The sequence below is a fragment of the Nelusetta ayraudi genome, unplaced genomic scaffold, assembly GCF_046127955.1.
Source record: "Nelusetta ayraudi isolate G7.1 ecotype Tasmania unplaced genomic scaffold, CSIRO-AGI_Nayr_v1 ptg000004l, whole genome shotgun sequence".
Taxonomy (NCBI): Eukaryota; Metazoa; Chordata; class Actinopteri; order Tetraodontiformes; family Monacanthidae; genus Nelusetta; species Nelusetta ayraudi.
This window is the reverse complement of record NW_027466054.1, coordinates 9,229,045-9,254,491: the sequence shown is the minus strand read 5'-3', so window position 1 is coordinate 9,254,491 and position 25,447 is coordinate 9,229,045. Positions and strand designations below refer to the sequence as shown.

Below are 25,447 nucleotides of genomic sequence, written 5' to 3'. Positions count from 1 at the left end.
AAATACCAGCAGGTTCTCCGGCTTGATGTCTCTGTGGACGACGTTGATGCTGTGCAGGTACTTCAGAGCTCCGGCCAGGTTGTGCACCATGATGGAGGCGTCCCTCTCGGTGTATTTGGCCGAGGAGGTGATGGCGTCGAACAGATCTCCGCCCTGCGCCAGCGGTAGTAGATTTTCACTGCAACGTTCCACTGACAAAGACATTTCGTACCCCCTCGACCTTCTTCAACATTAACGCTACCTTGACCAGCTCCATGACCAGGTAGAGCTCGGACGACGTGTCCACCTCCTCGATCAGCATGATGATGTTGGGGTGTTTGACCTGCCGCAGCACTGACACCTCGTTCTCGATCAGGTGCTCCTGGAATCACAGGTCGCCCAGGGACGTCAGTTTAATGTTAATAGTCAGACGCTGCGTTTCGTTCAGTCGGTACAAATGCGTCAAAGTGTTGGAAAAAGGCGAGCCGAGGATGAGACCTTTCCGACACACTTGGCCTTGTTGATGATCTTCAGCGCAAACTCTTTGCCTGTGGACCTGGATAAAAAGAAAAACGGAGCAATTAGAGGCGACCATAAAAACGTTACTGACGCTGCAACCGTGGCGAGTGGAGAAGTGCAGCGGCGCTCCGGAGAGGTAATGAGCGGTGCACTTTCAGCTTACTCAGGTGATAAAATGTTCTTCTCACTGAGTTATGGCGGGGCTATGTATTTCTGAGGGCCGAGGTGCACAAATGGAGCAGAATCGGTGTTTGACTGGCCGGGAATTGGAGAATGAATTGTTGGTGTGAGTGGGACACGGGTCAAAGGTCGAAGTTGATTCTATAACCATCATCCGTGTGTCTTTCCTGTCACTGAACTGTATAGAAAAGTCAATTCTACTGCTTATGTTGCTAGGTCTACTGTTCAGGAGTGTGCCAAACAGTTCTGGAAATCAGCCTTTTGTGATGTCACCAAGGGCACTGATAGCACTCCTAGGTAATCTGTTGCTGCTTCCAAGTCGTCTCCCAATTCTCATGTCTGCCTTGTATATATTAGCAGGAAGCTAAAAGTGATCATGTTTGCAGAGGGTTCTCTTCAGGAGATCTATATGCTGTTGCATTATAACCTGCGCAAAGCTGCTTCACTAAAGTCCAGGGTGAGAAATGAAGATCAGAAAAAGAAAATATGGGACATTTCTTTTCTTTGGTCTTTCAATGCTTCACGCTGCATTTCAAATGCCAACTAAAGCTTTTTCAACTGAGTGCCTGCCTCCCACAGGGCTGCAAGAATGACCTGAAGGTTCCCCTGTGGACATTCAAACCATTAGTGGCACTAAACCAACACGGGTCTCCACGAGCAGGCTGTTCTGTTTCCACAGAGGAGGAAACACCTGCAACTCCCTTTAGCGTGTGCACGTGAAGCCAATCACAGGCCTGCCAGTGATCAATACTAATCAAACGAAAACCTCCGCAGGCAGTATGACTTAGAGCCAGTGTGGTGATGATGTGCTGGCTCACGCCATTGATTTTTTTCCGGTTTTTCTGGAAAAATTCTGTTTTTTCCTTCGGGGGTTCATTTTGGTCCTCGGAGCCTCGAGCGCTCTGACGCCACACACACACACCGACTTCAACACGCAAACGAGTGCGTTTGTGAGACGCTCCTGGGAGGATCTTCAGCAACCTTGCGGGCGGATGCATCAGATCCTCCTGCTGTGAGCCTGGCCGCCGCCTCGACGCTCAGATTAAAAAGGCTAATGAAGTCAACTCACCGCTGGGATTTAATCCACGGCGGGATATTTCAGTCTGCACAATGCCTGTCAACCGGGGCTTAGCACCCCGACGAAGCTGCCGGTGCACGTGACGCACGTCTTGCTAAGCCGCCACGCCGGCGCCCCCTACAGGACCCACCTCTCCACGCACTCCTTGACCACGGCGAAGTTGCCGTCTCCGATGACCTTTCCGACCTTGTATTTCTCTGAGATGGTGGAGGCTGGCAGGTAACAATTACCGTTGACTGCAAGGGGGGGGGGCAGAGGTTACTGGCAGCCCAGGACCAATAAAAAGTGAACAAGATGCAGGGCAGCAAAAACAGAATGCAGCAATCTGCAGCTGCTGTAGGAGGAGGAGAAGAGGAGAAGAAGAAGAAGAGCTACCTTCTGGACCGGGGCGATTGTTTTGGTCCTGGTGGTTGTTCCCGTTTACGTTTGGCAAAGAGACGTGATGTGACGGAAGGATCTGCGGGACACCAATAAGAAAGACAAACGGATGTTAGCAGCAGCTCTTCCTGGATGGAGGTTGTTTAATGTTTGGCCAGGTTGATGATTCAGTCGCACTTCCCACCTGTTTCAGGTGATCTAAAACAAGCAAATATTTCAAGTAGACAAAGTGTCAGGGCTCCCTCTGTTTATCTACTTTTCACCAGACAGAAATCCATCCAAGCATGGATCCTTTGGGATTAGTATTAATAAGTATTAATATATAAGTATTAATCAATCAATCAATCAATCAATCAATGATAGGAAGCTTTTCTGTAGGGAACAACAGAGGGCCCTTTCAAAAAAATTTTTTGTTGGAAGATGACGACCACAAATTGTCCAACGTTCAGGGAGCATCAGCGGTGCTTCCCAACGTGCCATATACATCACCTTAATGTAAGTATTTATTATTCATTTTGAACGGGCGGCCACACTTGAGCAAAAAATAGAAAATGGGAGCCTTTTTACAACAGGACACACGAAAAAGCTCTTGGCTCTCATAAAAAAGCACCTTTGAACGTCTTTCCGTGAGAGCCGGCCCCTTTTTTATGTGTGACTGTGTTGGGGACAGTGCACTTAAACCTGACACCGTTAACCCTGACGCGGTGCTTTACTGTGAACTTGGCTTTCACATGGACTCATCCGTGGTCTTAATGTTTTCTTTCTCCTCCAGACATGAGCTGCGTTTTCATTTTATTACCTTGACTTTATTACAAACGATGCTTTTAGGCTCTTATGTGTTTCTGCTCGACACCTGAATCTTCCCGTGGGGACAAGTGAAGCTTTCAATCAGTCCATCAACAAGGAGGACTAACACTACAGCCGTCTTCACACAGAGAAGCTGCTTCAGAAAATCCACCAATAAGCTGCCGTTTAGTTTGGACTGTAACCAACGATGGCCTCTTATAGTCACTTGTGCACGGCTTAATTTATTTATTTGCTGATTTTAATGTTGCTGTCCTCAACCCCATCTCGTATCAGTGAATCACATAATTCCAATATTGCTGCCAAGTAAATATGCAGGGATCAGAGTGGCTTCAGGAGGTCTGCCAGCTGGATGAAGCAGCTACAAACTCTGTCATTTGGGGCTAACATGCAGATTACAGAAAGTCTGAAACACGGAATGAGTCGTGCACGACTGCCTGCTGGCGACTCGGTGTTCAACCCTCTGGACACGCCCCCTGTCGACCCCTGACCTGTGCAGGGGTCCAAGCAAAGCTTTGGTGTTGATGTCGACTATGAACCAGGGAGGAGACCAGTGGAGAGACACACACAGAACAAGACCATCCTGAGTTTGGACGTCGGCTACTCGGTTGTTCTTAATGATAGAGAAAGCCCATTCTGGAAGCGTAACAAGTGTTAACGCATCTGCATGGGCCACATTCCAACACAGTTAGACGTTTCACCTTAAAACCAGAGATGGGTCTGGGGCTGGTGGGAGACGGAGTCGACGACTTGGTGGATCTTTGAGCTGAACTCTGGCTGCTTGAGAACCCGTTGACTACGAGGACACAGAGGGAGAAAAAACATCACTGGTTAGGAGTCACAAAGAAAGCTTTACAGACGGATGCAAGTTCAATCTGAGTGGTATAAAACCCATTTTCAGCTTTAGGTTGTTGAAGTCAATGCAGACAGTTTCCTTTAAATAAGGCTGCAGTGCAGTAGTAAACGAGGACGACAACAACAGGGATTCTCCTTTGGATAAAAACATTCAATGTAGACATTCAAATGTTGATCTTCTCTTTGGGTGTGAGCAGGAGAGGCTCAAGCATCCAGAGGGTGACAGTGGAGAAGCATCCAGAGGTTGGAAGTGGCAGGCAGGACACTGAGGGGAGGAACTAAAAGGAAACTTGTGATTGGCTGTGGCAGCTCAAAGGGCACAGCCTCCAAGACCCCCAAAACAAGGCAACTCACAGTATTAAAAGACGGACAGGCAGTGTGCAGCTTCAGTCCACCTGCCTGTCATCAGAGCATCTTAATGTGAAATTCACGCACGCGCACACACACACTTGGCAGGGATGAGAGTTGCTTTTGTCTGAATTAGTCATTTTCTCCAGAACATTTTTCTGCCTCTCGGTTTCTGTTTTTTTGGCACGAACACGGAGACATAATGCGTCAAACTTAATCTCAAAGTCTCTTCATCTGCATAAACCCGGCTGAGCTGAGGCTGGAGGTGGTGGTGGTGGTGGTGGGGCGGGCGGGGGGGGGGGGGGGGGGGGGGGGATCATTTTACAGTGCCTACAGCCTCCATCTCTGTGCTCCTCTGTCAAAGTGCATTTTAATGGCACAATCAGCCTCCCTCCCCCGTCCCCCCCCCACTCTGCCAGGAGTTTATCTTGATAGTGTGGAGAAACTTTTGAGGTGAAGACCTCTAAACAAACTGCAGTCCACCGTTGGGAGTGAGTGCGATAAAAACAGGTTTAAGTTCGAAGCACCGCAGCTGCTGCAGATGGAATAAAAAGCAACGTGTGAATTAAGTGCTCAGAATTAATTTGCAGAGCTGGAGAGGAAAGTCTTATCAGAACAAGTCTGTTTGTAGGAGCCGCCTTTCATATTAGACGGATGTAAGGAATGAAGATAATGAAAAAGAATTAGTGGCTCAGGCCTTATAAAAAATCTTGAATGAGAAAATTGATGACATCAAACATGCAAAAACACCTGGATCCCAGTAATGAGTTCATAATTAACACACTCCCTGCACTAAACAGCAGCTCAACCACTGACGTGCTGTGCTTGATGTTAACGCATTAACAAGCTCATGCTGGCAACCACTGTGCAAAGTCACACCTTTTAATCTGTGCGTTAAAAAAACTATTGTCGAGAAGAGAGCATGAGCCTGCGCTCTTCCTCTGTGTTGACTTCACTGGGCCGACGCTGATGACAGGTGTTTCATAAAGTGGACGCAGTGTGACGCCTCCACTGCTCTCTCACCTGGGGATTTGATTGGAGGCTGACTGGCCGACAGGAGGAGGGTGTGTCTGCCTGCAGGGTCAGAGGAAGGACAGGAGTTGGAAAGCAGGGGTTGGTGGACCATCCTGCATGGCTTCACCTTTTCCTTCACCATCCATTTTTCAACATCCATCTGTACAGTGTCCAGACTATTTCTGTCATGTGGGTCAGGCCATGTGTCCTACCTGCTCCAGGGGACTTGCTGCGTCGGGACGATCCGGGGCTCTTTGCCGTTCTGTTGGGAGTCGCAGAGCGACTGTGGCTCGACTTCACCACTCTGCATTCTGGGGAGACGGAACACAGAGTCGGGGTCAGAGTTGCATGTATTAACCTCCGGCCATCTGCAAACCTCTCAGAGTAAATGCTGGGAACAGTGTCTTGATAGACACTCAGAGTTTGGAATTATTACATAATAATAATGATCAATGAATGAATGAAAAAGTGCCTCCTTTTTCTGTTGGGGAGTTGCACAGCAGGGTTGCCCCTGTTTTTGCAAACGGAGGAGCAGCATCTGTACCCTGAGCTAAGACAAGAGGGCCTCTTTGGTTTTCTCAAAGACCTAATTCTTAAAAGTGGAGCAGAGGAGCGTAAAGTGGGACGAACGCTTGAGTCAAAACTATTTCTGAATAAGTCCAGGGAAACAGTTACCAGAGCGCTTATCAGCTTCTGCAGTGGGACAAACAGGAAGTCACCTCCAAATATCATCCAAGGTCAACAAAGTTGCAACTCAACGCACTTGCTGGTAAAAATCTATTGAGTCAAAACGGATCCCTGAAGGAGAACATAGAAGAGGAGAATTCTGTACGCACACACACATCTCACATCCTGCTGTCAACTTCCTGAAGGAAATGAATGTTGCAAACAGTGGACAGGGGGTGGCCCTGAGTCCAACACACACACAGACAGATGGTTAGTGTGTCTAAATCATTGGAGGCGATAAAGTCCAGGACGGCCTTACCGCTGTGATCCAACACAAAGTCATCCTGGGCGTAACGGTGCTTCTCCGGGCCGCATGCTACGAAGACATCATCGTCCCCAAAGAAGTCCTGCAGGCAGGTGATCTGAAGGACAGAGGCCATATTCACACTGGTTAGAGACTGATTTACTTGTCTTGGCACTTGGCAGCTGCACACAAGCTCCCTGTATTTGCCCACAGCCAGTTCTTTCTGCAACAACCAGGCTGTGAAGACCCCAGACACAGTGCATTAACAGACTCTGGGATAATGGACCCAATACAAAAACTTGCGCCACGTGACCTGAGCAAAAACATTATTAATGCAAGCAATGAACATAAAAGGGAAGAGCCAAGTAGATGGTGGATGTATTACATGGGGCGGACGTCAAGCTGGTCCACCAGATGGAGCATTTCCTAATCCTCTGGTTTTATCTTGCGCATCCATCTGGTGAAGGCCCCATAGGAAGTGTTGTTGGAAGGTGATTGGATAAAATAGTCTATCACATTCAAAGGTGACCAATCAGATTCCTGCGTACAGAGTGAAAGCATCGTGTCCACTGAGGAAAGTCTTCAGTGCCTTTTTCATGTTATTCTTTTAATGTGAAGATGTTTCCCACTTCTGATCGAAGCAGTGCTAACGCAGCATTGATGCTGACGCAGCATCGGTGCTAACGCAGCACCAGCAGTGTTGACACGACTCGTGCTAGCTCTTTCTTCCAGGTCTTTTGAGTCACTTCTCATTTTAGCCAAAACATAACCTCACTCGGGCCGCCCGCCTCCGTTGGAGGTTTGTAGGCGGAACAAGAGTTGAAATCGAACTGATGAAGCAGCCATGCAGAGTTAGCATGATTCCGCAGTCTTTAATTATATAACCTGCCTGTTTCTGTCTACGTGCTTTCAGATCTCAAGTCGTTGCTCAAGCCATTTCAAAGAGGCTAAGCGCAGTGAGGTTGTGCGATGGCTCTGGCGCCGCAAGGGTGTAACTGTGACGGTCAGAGCAGAACGCAAGGACGAAGGTCAAAGCTGTGTGAGAGCCGGAGTACTGCAGAGTCAGTGCCGACTCATGGCAGGAGGGAAATACAGTCGGTGTTTATGTGCCGCAGGGTCGTTTGTCTCGCAGTCTCACTTTGCTCGGCAGCCACCGTCACTTTCACCACGGAACTAAACGCTTTTATTTTCACACCCCACAACAAACCCCCTGAAGACAGACACTAGAAATATCACACACACACACACACACACACACACACACACACACACACACACACACACACACACACACACACACACACACACACACACACACACTTTGTTGCTGTAGGTGGACAAGTAGGAAGACAAAAGAGAGGAAAATACACTAATTATCACACAAAGAATCCCTCCCACCCTACAACTACTATGCACCCACACACTGCCTGACAAATGTAGCGGATGTATGATCACACACACACACACACACACGCACGGGCTTGAAATAAGAGCAGGAGGAGGAGGAGGAGTGCTGGATGGCTGAAGATTGTGGGCAGATGGATCTGCTGGGGGAGATTTGGGGCTGACACAGTGGGGGAAAGGGTGTGTGTATGTGAGAGAGAAAGACCGAGAGAGAGAGAGAGGAGCGAAGTGGTATATGAAGAAATGATGGTCCACAAAATCTAAAAGCTCTCCGAGGAGGAGCAACAATCTGCGCAGCAGAGGCAGGAAAGTTGGAGGCTGAGAGAAAAGGAGTCTGGAAAACCAAAAAGTTGAGTGTTGACACTGTAGAGCTGCCCTGCAGAACTCCAGTTAATCACCCAGAACCTCAACATGGTACTGTTTGCGCAGCCATACTCTGCTCGTTACATGTTCATAAAACCATAAAAAATATTCAAAAATGGCACATGCCCACACTGAGCCGTGGCAGATTAGCACGTTGGACATAGCGGGAATAAATACCATTCCTCTGCACCGGCAGCTGACGGCCAGGGAACACGTGTAGGAATCACCATGGCAACCGCCCACGCGGACGGCCCTACATACATTCAGCAGGACTAGATGGATGATATTCCACCCTGACCTCCACACACACACACGGCTTCCTGTCAAATCGCAACATTTTTGACTGCTGGAGTTCAGGCTGCAGTTTGTATCCACTCAGTAGTTTCAGGTCAGCTGTTTGAATGGACTGTCAGGCTGAACCACAGGCGGCAGCTGAGTGGTCAGCTGTCCCGTGTTAGTGAAACCATCAACCGGGACGACCTCTGCAGTCGGACGACCTCGTCGGAATCACATCCAGGAATGTTGCTCCTGTGGTGGGAGGTGTGGTGAGTTGAAGACATTGAAGATGCTGAGAGAAGCAAAGCCAACCATCCACTGTGATGCGTTGGCAGAAATCTTGTCAGCAAGCTTAATGGAATAGTTCGACTTTGGCAAATTCGCCTACTGCCATTATGGCAGTCATATGAATAAATACACGTCAGTTAATTTTCAGTGCCTGTTGTTTTCAGCTCAGTGCGCAAAATTGCCAAAGATATTGCACTATCCCTTTAACAAATCGCAAATAAGCATATTACCCTTCAAATGAAAAACTTCTATTTAACTGTTGGACGTGACGCAAGAAGTTTTAGTTGTATTCATTAACGGCATGTTTTTTGGGCTTTGTGTTTTTTTGCACTCACAACACTGAACTCCAGCCTATGCAAGGCCAGAAGCACTGCTGTGCCTCAGGATCAAATATTCTGCCAGCCTCAGATGCACAGGCACAAATGCTCCACATATGGACTGGTTTTTTAATCAAGGGTCAATTAAAAGTGAAGACAAGGAAAAGTATTTTAGCAGCGCTAAAGACCCTAAAATGACCATGTTGGCCATCAGTTAAGGGCCATCCCAGGTAAAAACTGCTAATCACATTAAAACCCAACACCTACGCTGACTTTAAGAGCTTCGACCTGCTGGCAACAAATTAGCATCAGTGGCTAAGGAGCCGTCACATTAAAACCGCGATCCAATAATCCATTAATCAGGAGTCGGACACCTCTGTCACTGAGGGTGGCAGGCGGTCCCCATGAGCAGCAAACAATACGGCCCGAGCAGGTAGTTTCCTGAAGGACAGAAACACTGCAGGAAAAGTCTTTAGTGCTGAAATAAAAACGTGAATGACTGTCAGGCAGCCTCGTCTATTTTTATCTCCACCCCACTGAGGCGTCAACGCGGCCAATAAACTTCCTGCTCAGGCCTGGTTTCGGCCAATCAGAGGCGTGAACTGCAGTGTGTCCTCCACGATGCAGCTCCGTCCCCTCCGTCTGTCCTGCTATCTCTCGCCCTCCATCATTCCTCCAGGTCGACAGCTGCTCGTGCGACAGAGGGAGGGAGTCTTTTGGAATACATTTGAATACGCGCTCGTACTGCCGCAGCGACAATATGAAAAACGGCTCTTTTTGAAATTTGCGACGCACAAAGAAAGGAGCGTTTGTTCCCTTTTATGAATCGCACCCTGTACTCTGAAGAGATGCACTGATAGGCCGTGCAGGATGGACACAACAAGTCCATTCTTGCCTTTGTCGTGAAGGAAAGTCAACTCTCTGCTGGTGCTGCACAGATAAACAGGATGGACATATTTTAAACTGGCATTTCCTCCGCTGCTTCCTTCAAACAGGCGGATGCCTCAGAGGCAATTAAGTCTGTCAGGCCGCTGCGCCGGCTGAAGCCAACCTGGTCGTCGAGTCCATTTGAACTCTGGCTCGCAGACAGAAGCTTCTCTCTCACACGGTTTAATTCCTCCAGATTAGAGGCGCTAAACCTCCTGCACGGCGGTGGCAGCCAGGAAGCGAGCACAGAGAGAGAGCCGCGCATCACCTGGATGGAATCACTGCGTCACTCTCTGGCTGCGGCCGCAACAATGATGTCAGAAACACAACAAATCACTGCACACAACAATACTTCCTTGTTTCTCGGTTAAAAGGCCGCCTCTAGTCTTCCCCACCACAACATTCATTACTTGCATTCCTGGCAGTAGTGGTCAGTAATCCACTTCCCTTCTAAAGAAAAGAATCGTGGGTTTGATCACAACGTTTCACCGCATTTGCATTCATTGCCGGCAGACAGAGCAGTGACCTCGGCCTCACACCTGCCAGTGGCCAGTTGGCCCGCAGCCGTCTGACTCTTTAATCTGGACACTCAAGGTCAGAGTTTGACGCAGAGAAGGAAGAGTTATAATGAATGGACTCAGGCTTACATATATTATGGTGGCACTTATCGTTTAGACTTATCGTCTCCCTAGAGTCTACAATGAGAAGTAAACATCTGAGAGTAACAGTGAATGTTAAATAGGAACGCTGACTGGTGCAATAAGTGAGGGACAGACTTTAAACTGTTTAAGGGACAGTTTAAAGTCAGTGGGCACAACTTTAAACTTGGATGAACCTTGGAGGGTTGCAGAGTCGTTGGAAGAGATGCCTTCTTTAGTTGTTCCCTTTATTACCGTCTTTAAAGAGAATCAACAATGTTATGGCTCCAGAATTCCCCAAGTTTCCACACTAATAACGTCCACTGGCGTTCCAAATAGCAGCAGCCAGGGGATAAAATTAAAAACTGCCGCCGAGATGGGAAAGATAAACCTTCCGCCGGCTTCAAGGATCAGCGACAGTGAGCCTGGAAAACAGCTCGGAGCCATCGGCACACAGAAGCCCATTTGTTGTGCAAACGAAATTCATCCAGTTTCATAAAGCTGTCGCTTTGATTAAAAGAGTCGCAGCTCGTGATCGGCCCCGAGAAAAACATCCAGCGGCATCACTCTGCCTCCGCTGACTGACTGACTGTGCTGATCTGAGACAAACAGTAAACAGTTTGGGCTGAAGGTCCGGGTGCCTGCTGATGACGGCATGATGGCGGGGTGGGGGTGGGGTCTGCTGCAAAGGACGGACGGGGGGCTGGACTCAGACAAAGAAAACCAAACAAGCGTGGAGATCACACAGCACACAATGGAGGGGAGGGGTGCTGAGGGTGGGGGTGGGGGGCGCTGACACGCTCAGCACAGCCGGCAACCCCTTGTGCCCAGTGAGCGCTCCCTCCACCCCTCAGACATCCTCCCTCTCCATCGGCCGCCCGCTTTTTATGTTCCCGCCTGACAATGCCGGGGATCATGCCAGCACTTGTGAAAAGTGGAAGAGGCACTTTTGCTCTGTAAATACAATGAAGTGGGATTGCAACGGCAACAAACAGCGGGAGGAGGGCAACGCGTGGTTGCGTGTTGCGAGCCATCTGCCGGGATCAGAAACGGGTGCTCCTGGATCTGCAGCGTTCCACCAGGACGGACCAGCACTGACCCGCCAGCCAAGGCTTCGTCCGAGCCGAGTCGCATTGAGCGGCAAAGTCCTCAAAGTCACAGTTCATGCAAAGTTTATTTCAGAATAATGTGCCTCCAGTGTGCAACTAAACTCACAGACATGAAAAGGTCATTTCTGAAAAAGTCTATTTTGTGAAAGCGTGTATTCTGGAAATCAGCTTTTTGTGATGTCACAAAGGACAGAATAGTGACTACGTTCTCAGACCAGCTGACAACCAAGTGGAAAGTCGACCAAGCTTCAGATCCAGCAGGAAACTACAAACAAAGCTTTTTTGTCAGCGGCTATAAACAGATGGTGAAATAATATGCGGTTTTCTGGACATTTATTGAGCTATTTTGGGGAAATCAATAATGTGCAAGGCCACTCTGCTGAAGTCAGGGATAAACGCTTTAATATGGAAGTTCACTACACAAAGCTCTATGATCGGGTACAGGCACAGTGCAGAACACGAACTTCAGTATCAACGCAGGAAGAACTTCCTCTACCCTGATGGGCCTCCTTGCAAATTTTAACGAAACAAAGAATGGTTAAAAAGGCCTTGAAAAATATTGATTTGGGCTAATGGGAGAGTTTGGATTAGACAGAATGAGCGAAATTTTACTCTTTTGGCATTCGCATGCAGGCATTTGCCTTCATCAACAGTGTAAACGGGGACATGGTGTCACTGCGTCGGGATCAGATGGTGCTGCGCGCTGATGACAGTGGAGAACAATAGGTGGACATGCAAATATCCTCATGGTTGACCTACATGTTGATGTTTTAATCCAGACCTGATCCTGAAAACAGCCCGTGCTGCTTAATCAAACAGAGCCCCTGTGTGTGTTGTGTGGCCTCAACACTGGACTTGTTTGTCAGCTTCATCAATATGATAACAGACGGAGCAAATTCTCACGTGCACTGAGGGGCCTTTGTTAAGATGAGGAAAAATAAAACGGGTTCTTTATTTAATAGCAAGGACCTTCGTGCTGCATTGCATTTACCTGTGTTTACCTCTTTTGAACAAAATGTCAAATTTCATTTAACATGCTTGCATTGCTTTATGCATTAAACCGAATGCATAATCCACATAGGGCTGCAGCACATCCTCACATGACTGACTCCAATGTTGACAAACCCAAACTAAATGGTCCAGTTTTTCTAACGAGCTCCATGTTCCTCTCGACTCTCCAGTCTGCTGACGTGACTCTACAGAGGGCAGCGTTTCTACCCGAGGTCTGTATCCACGGCCTGCCTAATGGGCCTTCAGACTGTCACCCTGATGACATCACAAAGCAAGACCAGGCAAAAGAATGTCAAGACTTCAAGAGCAGATGGTTTTTGGGGACAGCCAATCACTGCTCCCTTTATCTTCATCTCAAGCCGCGACGGAACAAAGACCTACATACTTTTTCGTGCTTTAATAAACAAGCCATAAACTACCGTGGTTACTTCTGCAACAAGGACAAAGACGAGTTATGGGAGAAAAGTAGGCGTGAGTAACCACCAGAGGGGAACATGTGGGTCTTGAGTGGAGTGAGGGTATTGGGGGTTCTGTAATATTGATTATTCTCAGTCTAATGTGTAATGAAAACAAATCAAAAGCCAAAGTGAAATTGGAGATAAACATTTTTTCTACATTTCCCATGCAATCAATTTATGATTGAATTTAAACTTAAACTGCAATATGGAAAAACTGCATCATCTCGTCCACTGCCTTTAAAGAGCAAGTTGTTTTTTTTATAGTTTATTAAAATGTGCAGCTTTACCTTGCAGTATGCTGCATTTAGATGCAGTCCAGCAAACTGCTGTTTGCCAAACTTTCATGAGTGAATGCACAGTTATGAGAAAAAGTACTTGATTTGTGACACACCTCTAAACATAAGACTGTGTGTTCAAAAGTGCAAAGTGTAACCGATCTGTGACTTCAATGCTGAAAAGTCTCATGATGTCAATGAAACACAAATTGCTGACTAGCAAAGGTCAACACTGCTCTGTGGTACTTCAACTGTCAGCCTTTGGCTTCCTCTGAAAGCGCTTTGCTCTGCTGTGTCATCACTTGGACTCTGTACGCCTTGTCAGAGTTTACAGGTTCTTGGCGGATTTCAAAAATGAAAAATTAACAAAACAAAAAGACAGCCAAACAAAAACACAGGGCGACCGAGTGTTCCCCTAAACAGAATGAATGCCTCAATTAAACAATACAAAACGGCAAAATCTTATTTTCTGCCTGCCCAGTCAGCTTTGACATGTAAAACAGGGTTTTCTTTCTCTCCTTCTCTGAAAGGCGGCAGCTGATGTTTCTGGCTCAGATACCCAAGATGGACGATTAACATTCAGTCTGAAGAGCTTCTCTGAGTTTAAGGGGGAGAGTGGACAGAGATGTATTTAGTATGCCATCGCACATAAACACGCATGTCACACCACACACGCGCACGCACATGAGTACACACACACACCTGACAGCTGCACTTTAAACCTCCCTTCCAGCTTGTAGGTCTAATTATCCGGTGGTGGCCAAGACCCCAGAGTGTGGTGGTGGGGGTGACGTATAAGCGTGTGTGTGTGTGTGTGTGTGTGTGTGTGTGTGTGCGTGTGTACACTCCAGAGCCTGCTGACTGGGTGGCTGGGACCTGTGATTTGATTTTGGAGTAGCAGATGGCAGGATGCTGCTAGAGGGCAATTGATGTGTGTGTGTGTGTCTGATGTAGAGCTGACAAAAGTGCTTCACTTAAGGCAGGTTTTGTCATCTTGCTCTTCGGTTTTAAACTTGCACCTGTCACTAGTCTTATCTTATTAGCACAAGCTGGAGCAAAGTCAAAGCATTTAAAAACTGCAATGCAAAAAAAGCACTGATCCATAAAGGATGGATGTGTCCCTTAGTAGTATGACAACAGCTACAGAAAATGTTTTCAATATCTTAAATGTCTCCAGTTTGTCCATCCGCCAGTTTGGCACCGTTCAAAGAGTCTCACCAAGACAAAATGTTTTATTTGAAGGTTCAAAGAGGTTAGGATGTCTAATTAGTGAGATGAGTTTGGTGCTACCACACTATTGAGGGCAAGGGAGGTTTAAAGACAGTGCATATTTCAAAGTTCTCCAGTTCAGAATTCAGATGACAATCTTCAGACGCAAACATTGAAAGGTGCACTTTTTCGCACTGGGATCCAAGCAGAGCAGATGGAGATCAGATTATTATGGGCAGGATATGGCTGAGTTCATACGTGGCGATCATGTTACAGCTTTAATGTGCTAAACCTTCAAATCAGAATCTTAACCTGATTCTGAGGTAATCGTGTTAGACATATGCATGAAGCAGAGCTGCTTGCTTGAGCTGCTGCGGCGTCACGTCCATGTGGAAAGTAACGGGACAGCAGGGTGAATCACAGATTAGTCCAATCAAATAATATCAAGTCAATCATTTCTGCAGATATCAACAGATTTTAGTGAATCTTGCACAATCTTGCACATATTCAATAAAATAAAGGCAAACCTATAACAATTCATCCCATGTACAGACTTTATACAAATGACGAGACATGGATACTGGATGCTCTCCAACAAGCTAACTTGGCCCACTTGTGGAAACAGTAACTTTGTAAACTCATTATCAAAATGAGACCAAAAGGAGACCATGATATTTCCACTACAAGTGCAGACGGAAGAGCTCAAGTGTCCAAATGGTCAATCATAACACATCAGGAAACTTTAGTTTTGCCAACACAAGTCTTGGTAAGGTTGAACTGATAAGTTATTGGTGGTGTGCGTCAGAAATAGATGCACACCATTTGTTTTTTGTATAGATACGAGCATTTATACAATAGAGGAGAACCGATTCCCTATCACATGCAATCATGAGCGCAGCTGTGGACCCTGGATGTATCGCGCCGTTCCCTGACCCCCGCAGCACCCTTAATCTGAGAGGAAGTCCTAGAGGTCGGCCACAGGAAACAGACAGACCAGAGACACAACATTATGTAATTATGACAAGTGAGTGTTGTCCTGTGCTGTGCTAAGCTGACACAGAGGACGGCTGGGCTGGAACTGTCACAGGGGATCACCAACCTCATAAGTCATGCATCTGAGCTGTCCAGCCCTGAATTTTTGCTGTCAGTTCACAGGATACGGCATCAGCAGCTTGCACAAAGTCACGCCAGACCTGCAACTCTCTAAATTCACTGTGATGAATAAGATGACTGAAACTGTGGGAAAACAGCTGTGGTCACCTCTCTAAAATATTACAAGCAAAGCAGTGCAACTTTCTCTGACTGGCCAGTTTATCAGGTACACCTTGCAACTACTCGGTGGTGAGCAGTCAGTGATGTTGTGGGACATTGAAAAGTGACAAAGTAGTAGTCATAAAACCAATATTTATTTTACTGAACTATGCTAAAAAAAATGCAACTTCTGAGTGAGTCCAAGCATTTCATGTGTTTTTAGAGTCAAAATCGTGAAACTTGTGTATGATATGTTCAGGGTCACAGTCAGGCCACTTTCCAGCCTGGGAGTTTTTTGTTTCCAAGACGGACCCCACCCACTTTTCCTGTGCACCTTAGATTCTTGAGTAAATGTCAATGCTACAACGGAAGCAGCAGAATAATGTCCTAATCATTATTAACCTTTATCTCTCTCTACCAGCAACCACCTCTTTCTTGACCAGAAGAATAGACAAATAGACTTTATTTACAAGTCAAGGTAAGATCATGCACACACTAAAGTATATAACCTGTTGCTCTTTGTACCAAATCAGTACAACATGTAAAATTATGACGGGAGTTTAAAAGTTGGTAAAGAGGAAATGCACTCTTTCTATGAGTCACTATAAGTTTTCTACAATTTATGTTTCTTTACATTGTACAGAATACGATATGAAATACGACCATCAAACAGTAGTATGTCTGCAAGTGAACAAATTTTGTTACATATCAACGCCTGATTGAAATGTGCAGCTTTAGCTAGGAATATACTACATTCAGACAGAGTCTGGCAAATGGAAAACTGTTGATTCAAGCTACTGTAGTGAGTTCATATATTTGTAAGTCTGACTGAGTCAGTGCCTCGTCAGTCACCAACCATGCTTCAAGGTTGGAGGCATTGTGTTCAGAAAACTCTAGTTTGACTGAGGACAGGTTGATATTCAGTACTATATTCTGATGGCGTCAGTGTTTCAGTCAGTTTTTGTCAAGAGTTAAAGTTTTAGGAAATGTTAACTGCTGCATTTGAAATAATTCAATTCATTTGAGCCATTTCAATTGTACAAAATGTGCACAGGTTCCTTTTTTGGTGTTTTTTTAAATTACCCATTCAAACTGGAAATGGAAATAGCTCTGTCCAATAAGAAATTCTGCTGCTAGCAGCAGAATTCCAATTTGTCTTGGCACTGAGATCCGAGTTTGTCTGCTGCATAGAAATCCTGCTCTCTTTGCAAGGACAAAAGCAAAAGTAAACACACTATTGCGTGGATAAATGTGCAGGCTTTGTAAGCTTTGGAGCTCCTCTGAGTCTCAGCAGGAAGACATTTTATTCCTGGATGTAGTTTTCCCAGTAATTTAATGTGTTCCACTGTAAGATGTTGAGGACAACCATGTGTCATCCTGCTAAAGTTCTACAATAGCTGACCCTCTGACCTCTGTCCTTCACATGGAGCAGCTGTTGTTATATAGAGGCTAAATTGTTTGCAAAGATGAGAGTGAAAACACTGTAAATCATGATAATCAACTAAGATGTCCGCCAGATGAGTCTGTGACACATAAATTCAATTGATTAGCCACACCATGTGCTCTAGACCACCTCTCCTCCCAACACAAAGCCACGTCACTGAGATTTTCAGATGAAAACATCACTCCATATGTGTCCCTGAGGGATCGGATTAGAGCAGTTTCATGCAGCCTGATTGGGACGCATGAAGCACAAGGAAAATACACGGTGAAGTGGCTGAACTCTTAAGTGTATTCATTAGTTCCTTGTTGAAATAACTGTGGCGTGTAATTACGTCTGGACGATTAAATGGGGTGTAATTACCCCGACCGCTGACACAGCTGAAGTCCGTAAATCAAAGGAGGCTTTTGGAGATAGAGCCTCCTGCTTCGAAGCTCGGCCCAGCTCCCCCATCTGGTTGTCACATGCACCTCATCCAAAGTTGTGTCATTGGGAGCTGAGTCGTTAACCCAACAACACCCTTTCATTTCACGTCAGCTATGTCTAAGAATTTGCTGGATAAAGGCCAGGAAGAGATGGCACCGAGCAGCACCAGGAGACTCACCTGCTTCCCGTCCAAAGTGTACAACCTCCTCACGGCGCCCGAGTCCAACTTGATGGCCTCCGTGATGTCGGTGAGCACCTGCTCGAAGGAGTGCGCTGTCTTCTTGTTGAGCAGTATCCTCACTGCCTTGCGGGGCTTCACACCACTTCGAATGACTGTGACCAGCTTGGGCTTGATGAAGTCTTTGCGCATGTGCTCGCTCTTCGGAGAGGTGAGAGATGAGAGGGAGCGGGACGAGCTGGTCCTGCTGACCACGGCCCAGTTGGGGTTGGTGTTCTTGGTGTAGTCCACCCGACGAAAGGGTTCGTTTGAGGCGCACACATAGCTTTCACCTGGAGAGTCAAGAGGAGTTTTGCAAGTCAGGATTCAGAAGCGTCTGCACATGGGAAAAAGTGACGGAAATTGACCTCGTACAATGCAACACAGTCCGCAGAGGAACGACAAAGGGTTAACGCTCCCCAGCTGAAACAAAGGAGGGCACATTGAGAGGCACAGCCAGTGTAACAATGTCCTCACTCCCTCTCAGCTGTCAGAGCTGCACCACTGGCCTTCCTCCAAAGCCAAGAGTTTTGTTTTATCTCCGAGCATTCCTTTCCAACAGTTAACACACAAATGTTCAGGGGCGTGCCGGCAAATGGAAAAACCACAACAGGAATGTCCGATGACAGTTGTGAAAGCTACAGCTTAGATGGGAAACTCAATATGAGAATGAGGACAAGAGCGAAAAACTGTCTTTTCAAGGCCTTTCCATTGCTCAAGTCTTCCGGCGTCCACAGCGTCATGGTTGGCTTGGAACGCCAGATGGAATGTTGTCTAAATCCCTCTGATTTATCTCACATCATCCATCTGGTCACGCATTCGTACAGGGGCAGGAAACAGTTGGAAGTTCGTCGGCCGAAACCTCTGCCTAACCCATTCGTCACGGTCAACACATTTTTCAGGACTTTTCACGGCTTCTCACTGATGCAAGGCATGACGTTAGCAGTCCTGGTACTAGCTGCTACGCACTGTTGTGTTTGATGTCACTGACTGAAAAGACTTTTGGCAAGATGGATATGACGAGCAAGCAGCAAAGCCCAGTTAAGTTATTGTGTGTCTCAGGATCAACTTGTGATCAACTCTTTAGAGAACACGAGTTTTGTTTGCAGTGAAAGCCTTTTGGTAAAGATGCTTCTGTGGAATCAAATCAAAAAGCTATTTCAGTTTTCCGATTTGTGTCATGGCAAGATTGGGCTGCAGTTTAAGGAGGCCTTTAGAGACACTGTGCCCCATAGTACCAGGGTTTGTTAAGTATGCAATTAACTAAGGGCTAATTAAAAGGCCGGGACACAGCTGATGTGGCTGAGCATTGGCTGAGAAACCAACAACATTTAACTGGGGCTTGTCATTCATCTGGGAGGAAATGGTAAAATAGCAAAGTGTTATCAGGTGGTGGCTGGTGACAAGTCTATCCCCAGGGGTGGAGAGCGCTCAGGTGCAGCACCCGTCAGCTGAGCACCACTCACCCTCCCAGCCACCACCACCACCGCTGTCCTCATCTGGCCGACAGATGAGGTCAGCCTTAACAGAGCCGTCTAACCACTTTTGTCATTTTTATTACGAAGGGCACACAGCTGTCAGCAGTATGACCGCATGGGACAATGGTATTCTAAGTATGCACAGGCTACTGTTATAGTCTGAAACAATTGGTTTCGGTTGTAAAAAGTGCCACAGCAGAGCGGGGCGGTGGCTGCAGCCTCGCGGCGAGAAGGTTGCTCGAGGTCTGAATCTGGCCTGGCTGTAAGAAACTCATCAGGGTCAAACCACCAAGGAAGATGTTGGATGAAGCAAGGAGGAGAAAAGGCAGTGGCTGAGAAAGAATTTTGACAGCCATGTTCTCTCGAGAAGGTACTGGGCAGGCAACCACAGTTATGTGGTCCTACAATAGGCCAGCAGGTTGCACTGTGTCAATAGCAGGGCTGCCTTTTGTCCCATTTCAAGTCATTGAATCTTAAAAACAACGTTGAAACCAACATTTGAAGGCGCAAAAATAGTGTTGCTTGAGGAAAAACGTACGCAAAATGATTTATTTGACATTCTTAAAATGACATTTTTAAAAATATATTTTAATGACTGTTTCACTGAGCATTTTTACTAAGCCTTGCTTTTTCATTTAGCTTAAAATGCTTAAGAGACTCAAGAGGATCTTACAAAATAATTATGTGGAGGGAAACAGGTTTCGGAAAATGGCTTCATAACAAAAAAAAGGCACTGGGGCCATTGAAATTATGCATAACAAAAGGATTTTCATAAGTGCAAAACGAGAAATGCCCTGCTCCCACCATTATTAAAGATCGAGCCATGCTAGATAGTCATTATTAGTGCTCCCAATGGAAAAAAGTTTCAGTGTTTCATGAAGTTGTCTGGAACGGGTTATTATTCTTTTTTTTTTTTAATTCGGCCGAATGGTTTAGTTTTCATTTCCACATTTCTGCTTAGATTTAATGCAACATCTATATAGGGTCCTGATTCCATTTCAGTTGCGGCTGTTTGCATGTGCAGCTTGTATTTTTTGACTAAAAACAAAGGGCTCAGGAACAGGCCTCACTTGTTATTAGAAGCAGAGGGTGCAGACAAGCTTGAACTGTGGCAAAGAAACTCAAACAACTTAATCTGGCTGTGTTTAAAGAAGTAGCCGTTGCAACTGGCATCCAAGCATGGAAAAAGCTTGCTGAGTCGGCCTCTCCCACAAAGGAAACCCTCCCACAAGTGGCCGGCTTGGCTTGGTAATCCCATCCAGCCACGAGGGGCACATATGTGAAAGGTGCTTATTGGGTTTCTACACAAAAGAGCCCCAGCAGGCCTCAATCAATGGAGAAAGGCAGACTGCTGAGCTGTGCAGAAATGTTCTGCGCGGTTCCTCTCTGTCGATCGGACGGATGAGTGAAGACAGATAAGACCCCTGTGCTTTGCTCACTTGCCGATCATCTCATCAGAAATATATTTCCCTGCCTGCTCCTCCTGCAACTTTGCATTGTCTGAAGTGTTTCTCATTTCTTTTATGGCAAAAAGCAACAGACATTTGGCCCTGAGAAACACATCAGCGCTGATAGTTTAAAAGTGCACCTCAAGGATGAAGTACAAAGAAGGCGGTTTGAGTGATAAAACATCTGGTACATCGTGCATGAGTTCAGCTAATTAGACAATTTAAGATGATGGGTAACTGGAATTCAGTTAGTGTTTTTTAAAAAAAGAATAAATCTTTGTTTCATCATGTAAAACATAGCAATACAAAGGTCTAACACATCAACGCTAAGATTTTATTATCACAAAGCAAATCCATCATAATAATAAAGCTATCTACTGCTGTCCATGTTGATGTTGAAAACACTAAAAAAAAATGATATGATTTTAAATCTAATTTAATACTGCTGTCCTCATTTAGCAACATGTAAATGTCCTAAACTGCTCCCATTATAATGGAATGATTCCCTCACAAGGAGGTTAGGGTTTTAGGCAGATAGACAATGACAGCGATAATGGGGGCGATGAAAGGTCAGGGCATCCCAGTGTGTTTGGCTGAGAAGACAACATCTCAAGAAAGGGTTGCAGTCAGGTCACACTGCCGACAGACACACACTGGCTGAGCATGAAGATTAACTCCATGCAGAGAGGTCACTGTCCCTGCAGGGCAAATAAAGCTGCAGGAAAGTGAAAGGGTGGAGACAACGCTGCCCCATTTGTGTCTCCAGTGTGCACCTGTCATCTAAACTCATTTCAATACACAATTAAGTCAAAAATCAACTCAAGGTTTAACATAACTTTCAAACTTTTGTAACACAAATGTCCAGTAATTACTAAGTCCTTCCCTTAATTTCAATGACAGATCAAATACTGACAGAGAGAACAACACTACTATCGCCCTACCAGAGGAGAGAGGGAACCGTAGCCAACTAGCCACAAATAGACCCTCCGATGGCAGTATACATATTCAGCGCACGTTTATTCCCACACAGGACGGCGCGACCGGCCTTCAAGCCAACATGAACACAGCTCGCAAACACTCACGAAATGAGGGAAGGGCGCTTCGCAGGTCAACAGGAATCAATGCCCATTAGGGGAAGCCCGAGTACAGTCACACTGAGGAGGGGGTCTGCTCGTCTGCCTTCACAGCTCTGGGTCAAACTTGTCAGAACAGTTATGTCAGCACTGCGTGCGATGAGGGTGGTGCAAAGGGGAAAAAAAGGCTTTGAGGATCACCTCTGAGAAGAATGACCCCCTGAAGAGATGGACGGATAACAGGGGAACTGCTGTCAAGGTAACCCTTTTGTCTGGGAGGGTGTGCTGACATCATATGCATCAAAAAGAATGATATAATCCATTATATGATCCATGAATCTCCATCCTGCCAGTGAACTCTGCTGAGGTGAGGAAAGTGCCTCATGGTCTTCTTTTGCTTGCACCACGCTGAAGATAATGTGATTTCAAAACACACAGATCTGGAATTGTGCCCTCTGTGATGTCACAAAGGGAGGGTTTATTATGCCCTCTGCATTGTTTTTGTCTTCTTAGAAACTAGGAAGGTTCAATTAAGAATTAGCTTTAGCTTGCTGCCGTGGAGTGATTCTGCTGGAGGTTGTAAACAGAATGCTAAGTATCCACATTTCTGGAGATCTATTGAGGTTTTTTGGGAAACTGATTTTGCATGGCTGCGCCACTGAAGTGTAAAATAGCACGGTGAAAGCTTTTGTAAAATGCTCCAGTAGAGGGCAAGTACAGGACGTGAATAACGGGTTTCTGATGGGCCTTGCTATGAAATGCATCGTCGAGAACTGCCAGTAGCTGATCAAAATTCTGATGGAACCAAGAACTAAAGGGCAAAACAGAAATTGCCGGTTGTGATGGTTTACGAGGCCCGCTTTAAAAAGTTGATTTAGACTGATTTTATTAGACATTCCACATAACAACCTGAACATTGACCCATTTGTGGAGCACTTTTGGAAAGAACAGGCAGCATCAGTGGATTGGGTCATTAAAATAAAATGTTCTGAGGGACCTTTTAAAGTTCTGCTGTACACCGCCTGAGGATGAAGCATTTAGCCAATGGCTGCTGTCAAAACGTTTAGAAAAATCAATTGCACCCATGATTGATGCACATGATCCATCACAAAGGGCAACACACTAGGCCAGGCTTTGGCAAACTACGGCCCGGGGGCCATATGCGGCCCGTTAAACTTTTTAATCCGCCAGCCAAACCTGAAAAAATATTGACTGTAAGTCAGTCATAAAATAGCTGTATTTCATCATTTTTTTCAGAATTTAAAAGTCATTTCAGTAAAGAGCTAAATACCATGGCGCTTCAAAGACATTTTGTTGTAACTTTACTTGTGTTCATTTTCATTTGACATTAAAGCTACACGTTTCCTATATATCCCATGATATACTTTTTTTCTACTATGAGGTGGGTCACCAAAACACTTCATCCATCTGGTCCTACTCCGAGAGACCCCCCCCCTCTCACATTAGAGAACCCATCGTGGGCCCCACCAGTCCAAAAAGTTGGCCCACCCCTGCACTAGGCGGCTCCTCCATCCTGCTCCTTACCCTCCACCAGGTCGTCCAGGCTGCTGATCCTCCTGCCTCCGTCCATTGCGTACAGGCTGCGGACCCCCTGGGGCAGGTTGACGTTGTCGGACAGGGAGCGCGTCAGCTCCATGAGCAGCGCGTCGAAGGAGCGGAAGCGGTCGTAGGACACGGCGTACACCAGCCCCTTGAAGTACTTGTCGCCGTTGCGGTAGAAGCGCACCTTCTTGGCTTTCTTCTCCGACGTCAGCGACTGGAGGGTGCGCGTGCGGTAGAAGCTGCAGTGCGCGCTGTGCGCGGGGCTGGGCGTGAGACCGTTGCCCCTCGAGCCCGAACCGGCGCGGGGCGTCCGGTGGGGCTTCTCCCGCTCCTCGAAGTGCTCGAACTCGATACTCCTGCTCGACGACATGCTTCCCTCTCGGCGGCTGGCGAATCTTTCCAAGGCGGGAAAAGACAACTTTTCTTTATTTATCCGCGGGCGGCTTGAAGGAGCTGATGGATAACACGTGCGCGCGTCTCGAGCCCCAAACTCACTTCCAGCCTGCGAGCTTCGCTGCTTGCACCGGCTTCCGCTGACGAGTCCAGTCGGTTACACCACACAAACAAATAAAGTCCCCCAAATAAATACTATTAATTAAAATAATATTAGTGAGCCGAGAGAAGCTCGGGCTTCGGACCAGAGTGTCCGCTGTAGAAGAGCCGTGAGGAGCCGTGAGTGACAGGCATCTCGCTGGAGCTGCCGCCGGCCTTCAAACCGTCAAAGTCCCCGAAGCGCAAAACTTGTACTGAACGGAGGAGTCCACAAACCGCAACTCAACTACACATCCTGTGTGTGTGTGTGAGAGAGAGTGGTCAGCCCTCACACACTGTCTGTCACACTTAACGGGAGAAGCGGGGGCAGCAGCAGCAGCAGCACATCCCTGCCGCATGGTCCTAATGCGCGCCATTGTTTTCATTAATTTATTCAGAGACAGACACGGTCGTTGACCTACAATGTATTCAAACGGTATACACGGCAGAACGTCAAGTTGAAATTTCCTTCAGTTTCCTGGAAAGCGCTAAAATAACAGATCTAGTGGTTGAAAAGACGGATGATGCCGTTGTCCAAGCAGCGAAGTCTCGTGTCGCCCACTGGTTGCAACCATTTCCGGTCCAAAGTTAATTTTGTTGACTTAAGTAGTTGGTTTGTTTATTGACGTAAGTGTGTGTGTGTGTGTGTGTGTGTGTGTGTGTGTGTGTGTGTGTGTGTGCTGAGGGATTTGCTGTTGTGTTTTCCACTTGAGTAAGTCTAACAGTTAACAGTTTTGTTGATTTGATATGAACCAGACAAAATATTTTTTTAAAACAACATGGGTTTATTTCCTGTCAAGGAACTCCAGGTCTGATAGAAGTCCTTCTGTTCCTCAATCAGAAAGTGTGTGCTTTTGATGCCATAAACTGCACTGATGAGGTTATTGGAGAGTTGGCGTTGTTGGCATATTTGTGTGGGAAGATGTAATCATAGGGTTAAGCATGTTGACATTTTTTTTGTTAAGATTTTTTTTCACTAACTAACTAAAGGCAGCTCTTATGACTTAAAGATATCAACCAGGAAATTAGTGCAAAATGGAAACTTCAAAGAAACAACTTTTTAGAGTAAATGCAAAAATTAAAGCGCTTTGGGGTACCATGAAGGTAAATAGCGCTTGAAACTTAATGCCACTTTAACTTTAATTTCCAATGAGTCCAAAGTATTCAGCTAAGTGACGTATTATGACTATCTATGATAAAGAATACGTCTTGCAATTTATTAGAATATTTTACAATTCCTTGCTTAAATAAATGATTGTGATGACTGATCAGCTGAAACAAAAATAAAAAAAACGTCCAAAAAAAATACCAGTGTTCATAAAGACTGCATATACATATTGATTCATATGTGAATCAATATGTATCATTTTTCTGGAATGACATATTGCAAGTCTGCTGCAGAGAGCATGACTCTGTGACTGCCAAACCGTAGCATAAGCTCAGATTATGGAGGACATTGCCAGTTTTTCCAGTGCCCAGCCTGATGGCTTTCTCACTGCCGTTCCCTGTCGGCCTCTCCTTACCTTCTTGCCCTCGCCCGTGTCCAACCACCTGGCACAGCACAGACCCGGGACACTGTCACTGCAGCCTGTCAAAAAGCAGGCCATACATGAGCTAAC

The 25,447-nt window shown here is 46.3% G+C and overlaps 1 protein-coding gene across 2 annotated transcripts in view; it reads right to left on the bottom strand.

The window, feature by feature from the left end:
- dclk2a (doublecortin-like kinase 2a) overlaps positions 1-24,108 on the bottom strand; it is a 31,338-nt gene extending 7,230 nt beyond the window's left edge. Inside the window, exons 1-11 of one of the 2 annotated variants that reach the window (XM_076033143.1) lie at positions 23,280-24,108; positions 17,697-18,028; positions 6,141-6,243; positions 5,368-5,466; positions 5,165-5,215; positions 3,641-3,734; positions 2,132-2,217; positions 1,887-1,992; positions 478-535; positions 242-361; positions 7-153 (exon numbers count right to left, since the gene is read on the bottom strand). In XM_076033143.1, coding sequence (XP_075889258.1) covers positions 7-153; positions 242-361; positions 478-535; positions 1,887-1,992; positions 2,132-2,217; positions 3,641-3,734; positions 5,165-5,215; positions 5,368-5,466; positions 6,141-6,243; positions 17,697-18,028; positions 23,280-23,667 — 1,584 coding nt within the window. In that variant the 5' untranslated portion in view covers positions 23,668-24,108. Of the gene's footprint in view, positions 1-6; positions 154-241; positions 362-477; positions 536-1,886; positions 1,993-2,131; positions 2,218-3,639; positions 3,735-5,164; positions 5,216-5,367; positions 5,467-6,140; positions 6,244-17,696; positions 18,029-23,279 lie in introns of both variants that reach the window. The other variant, XM_076033150.1, reaches the window with a different exon arrangement.
- Positions 24,109-25,447: the final 1,339 nt, after the last annotated feature.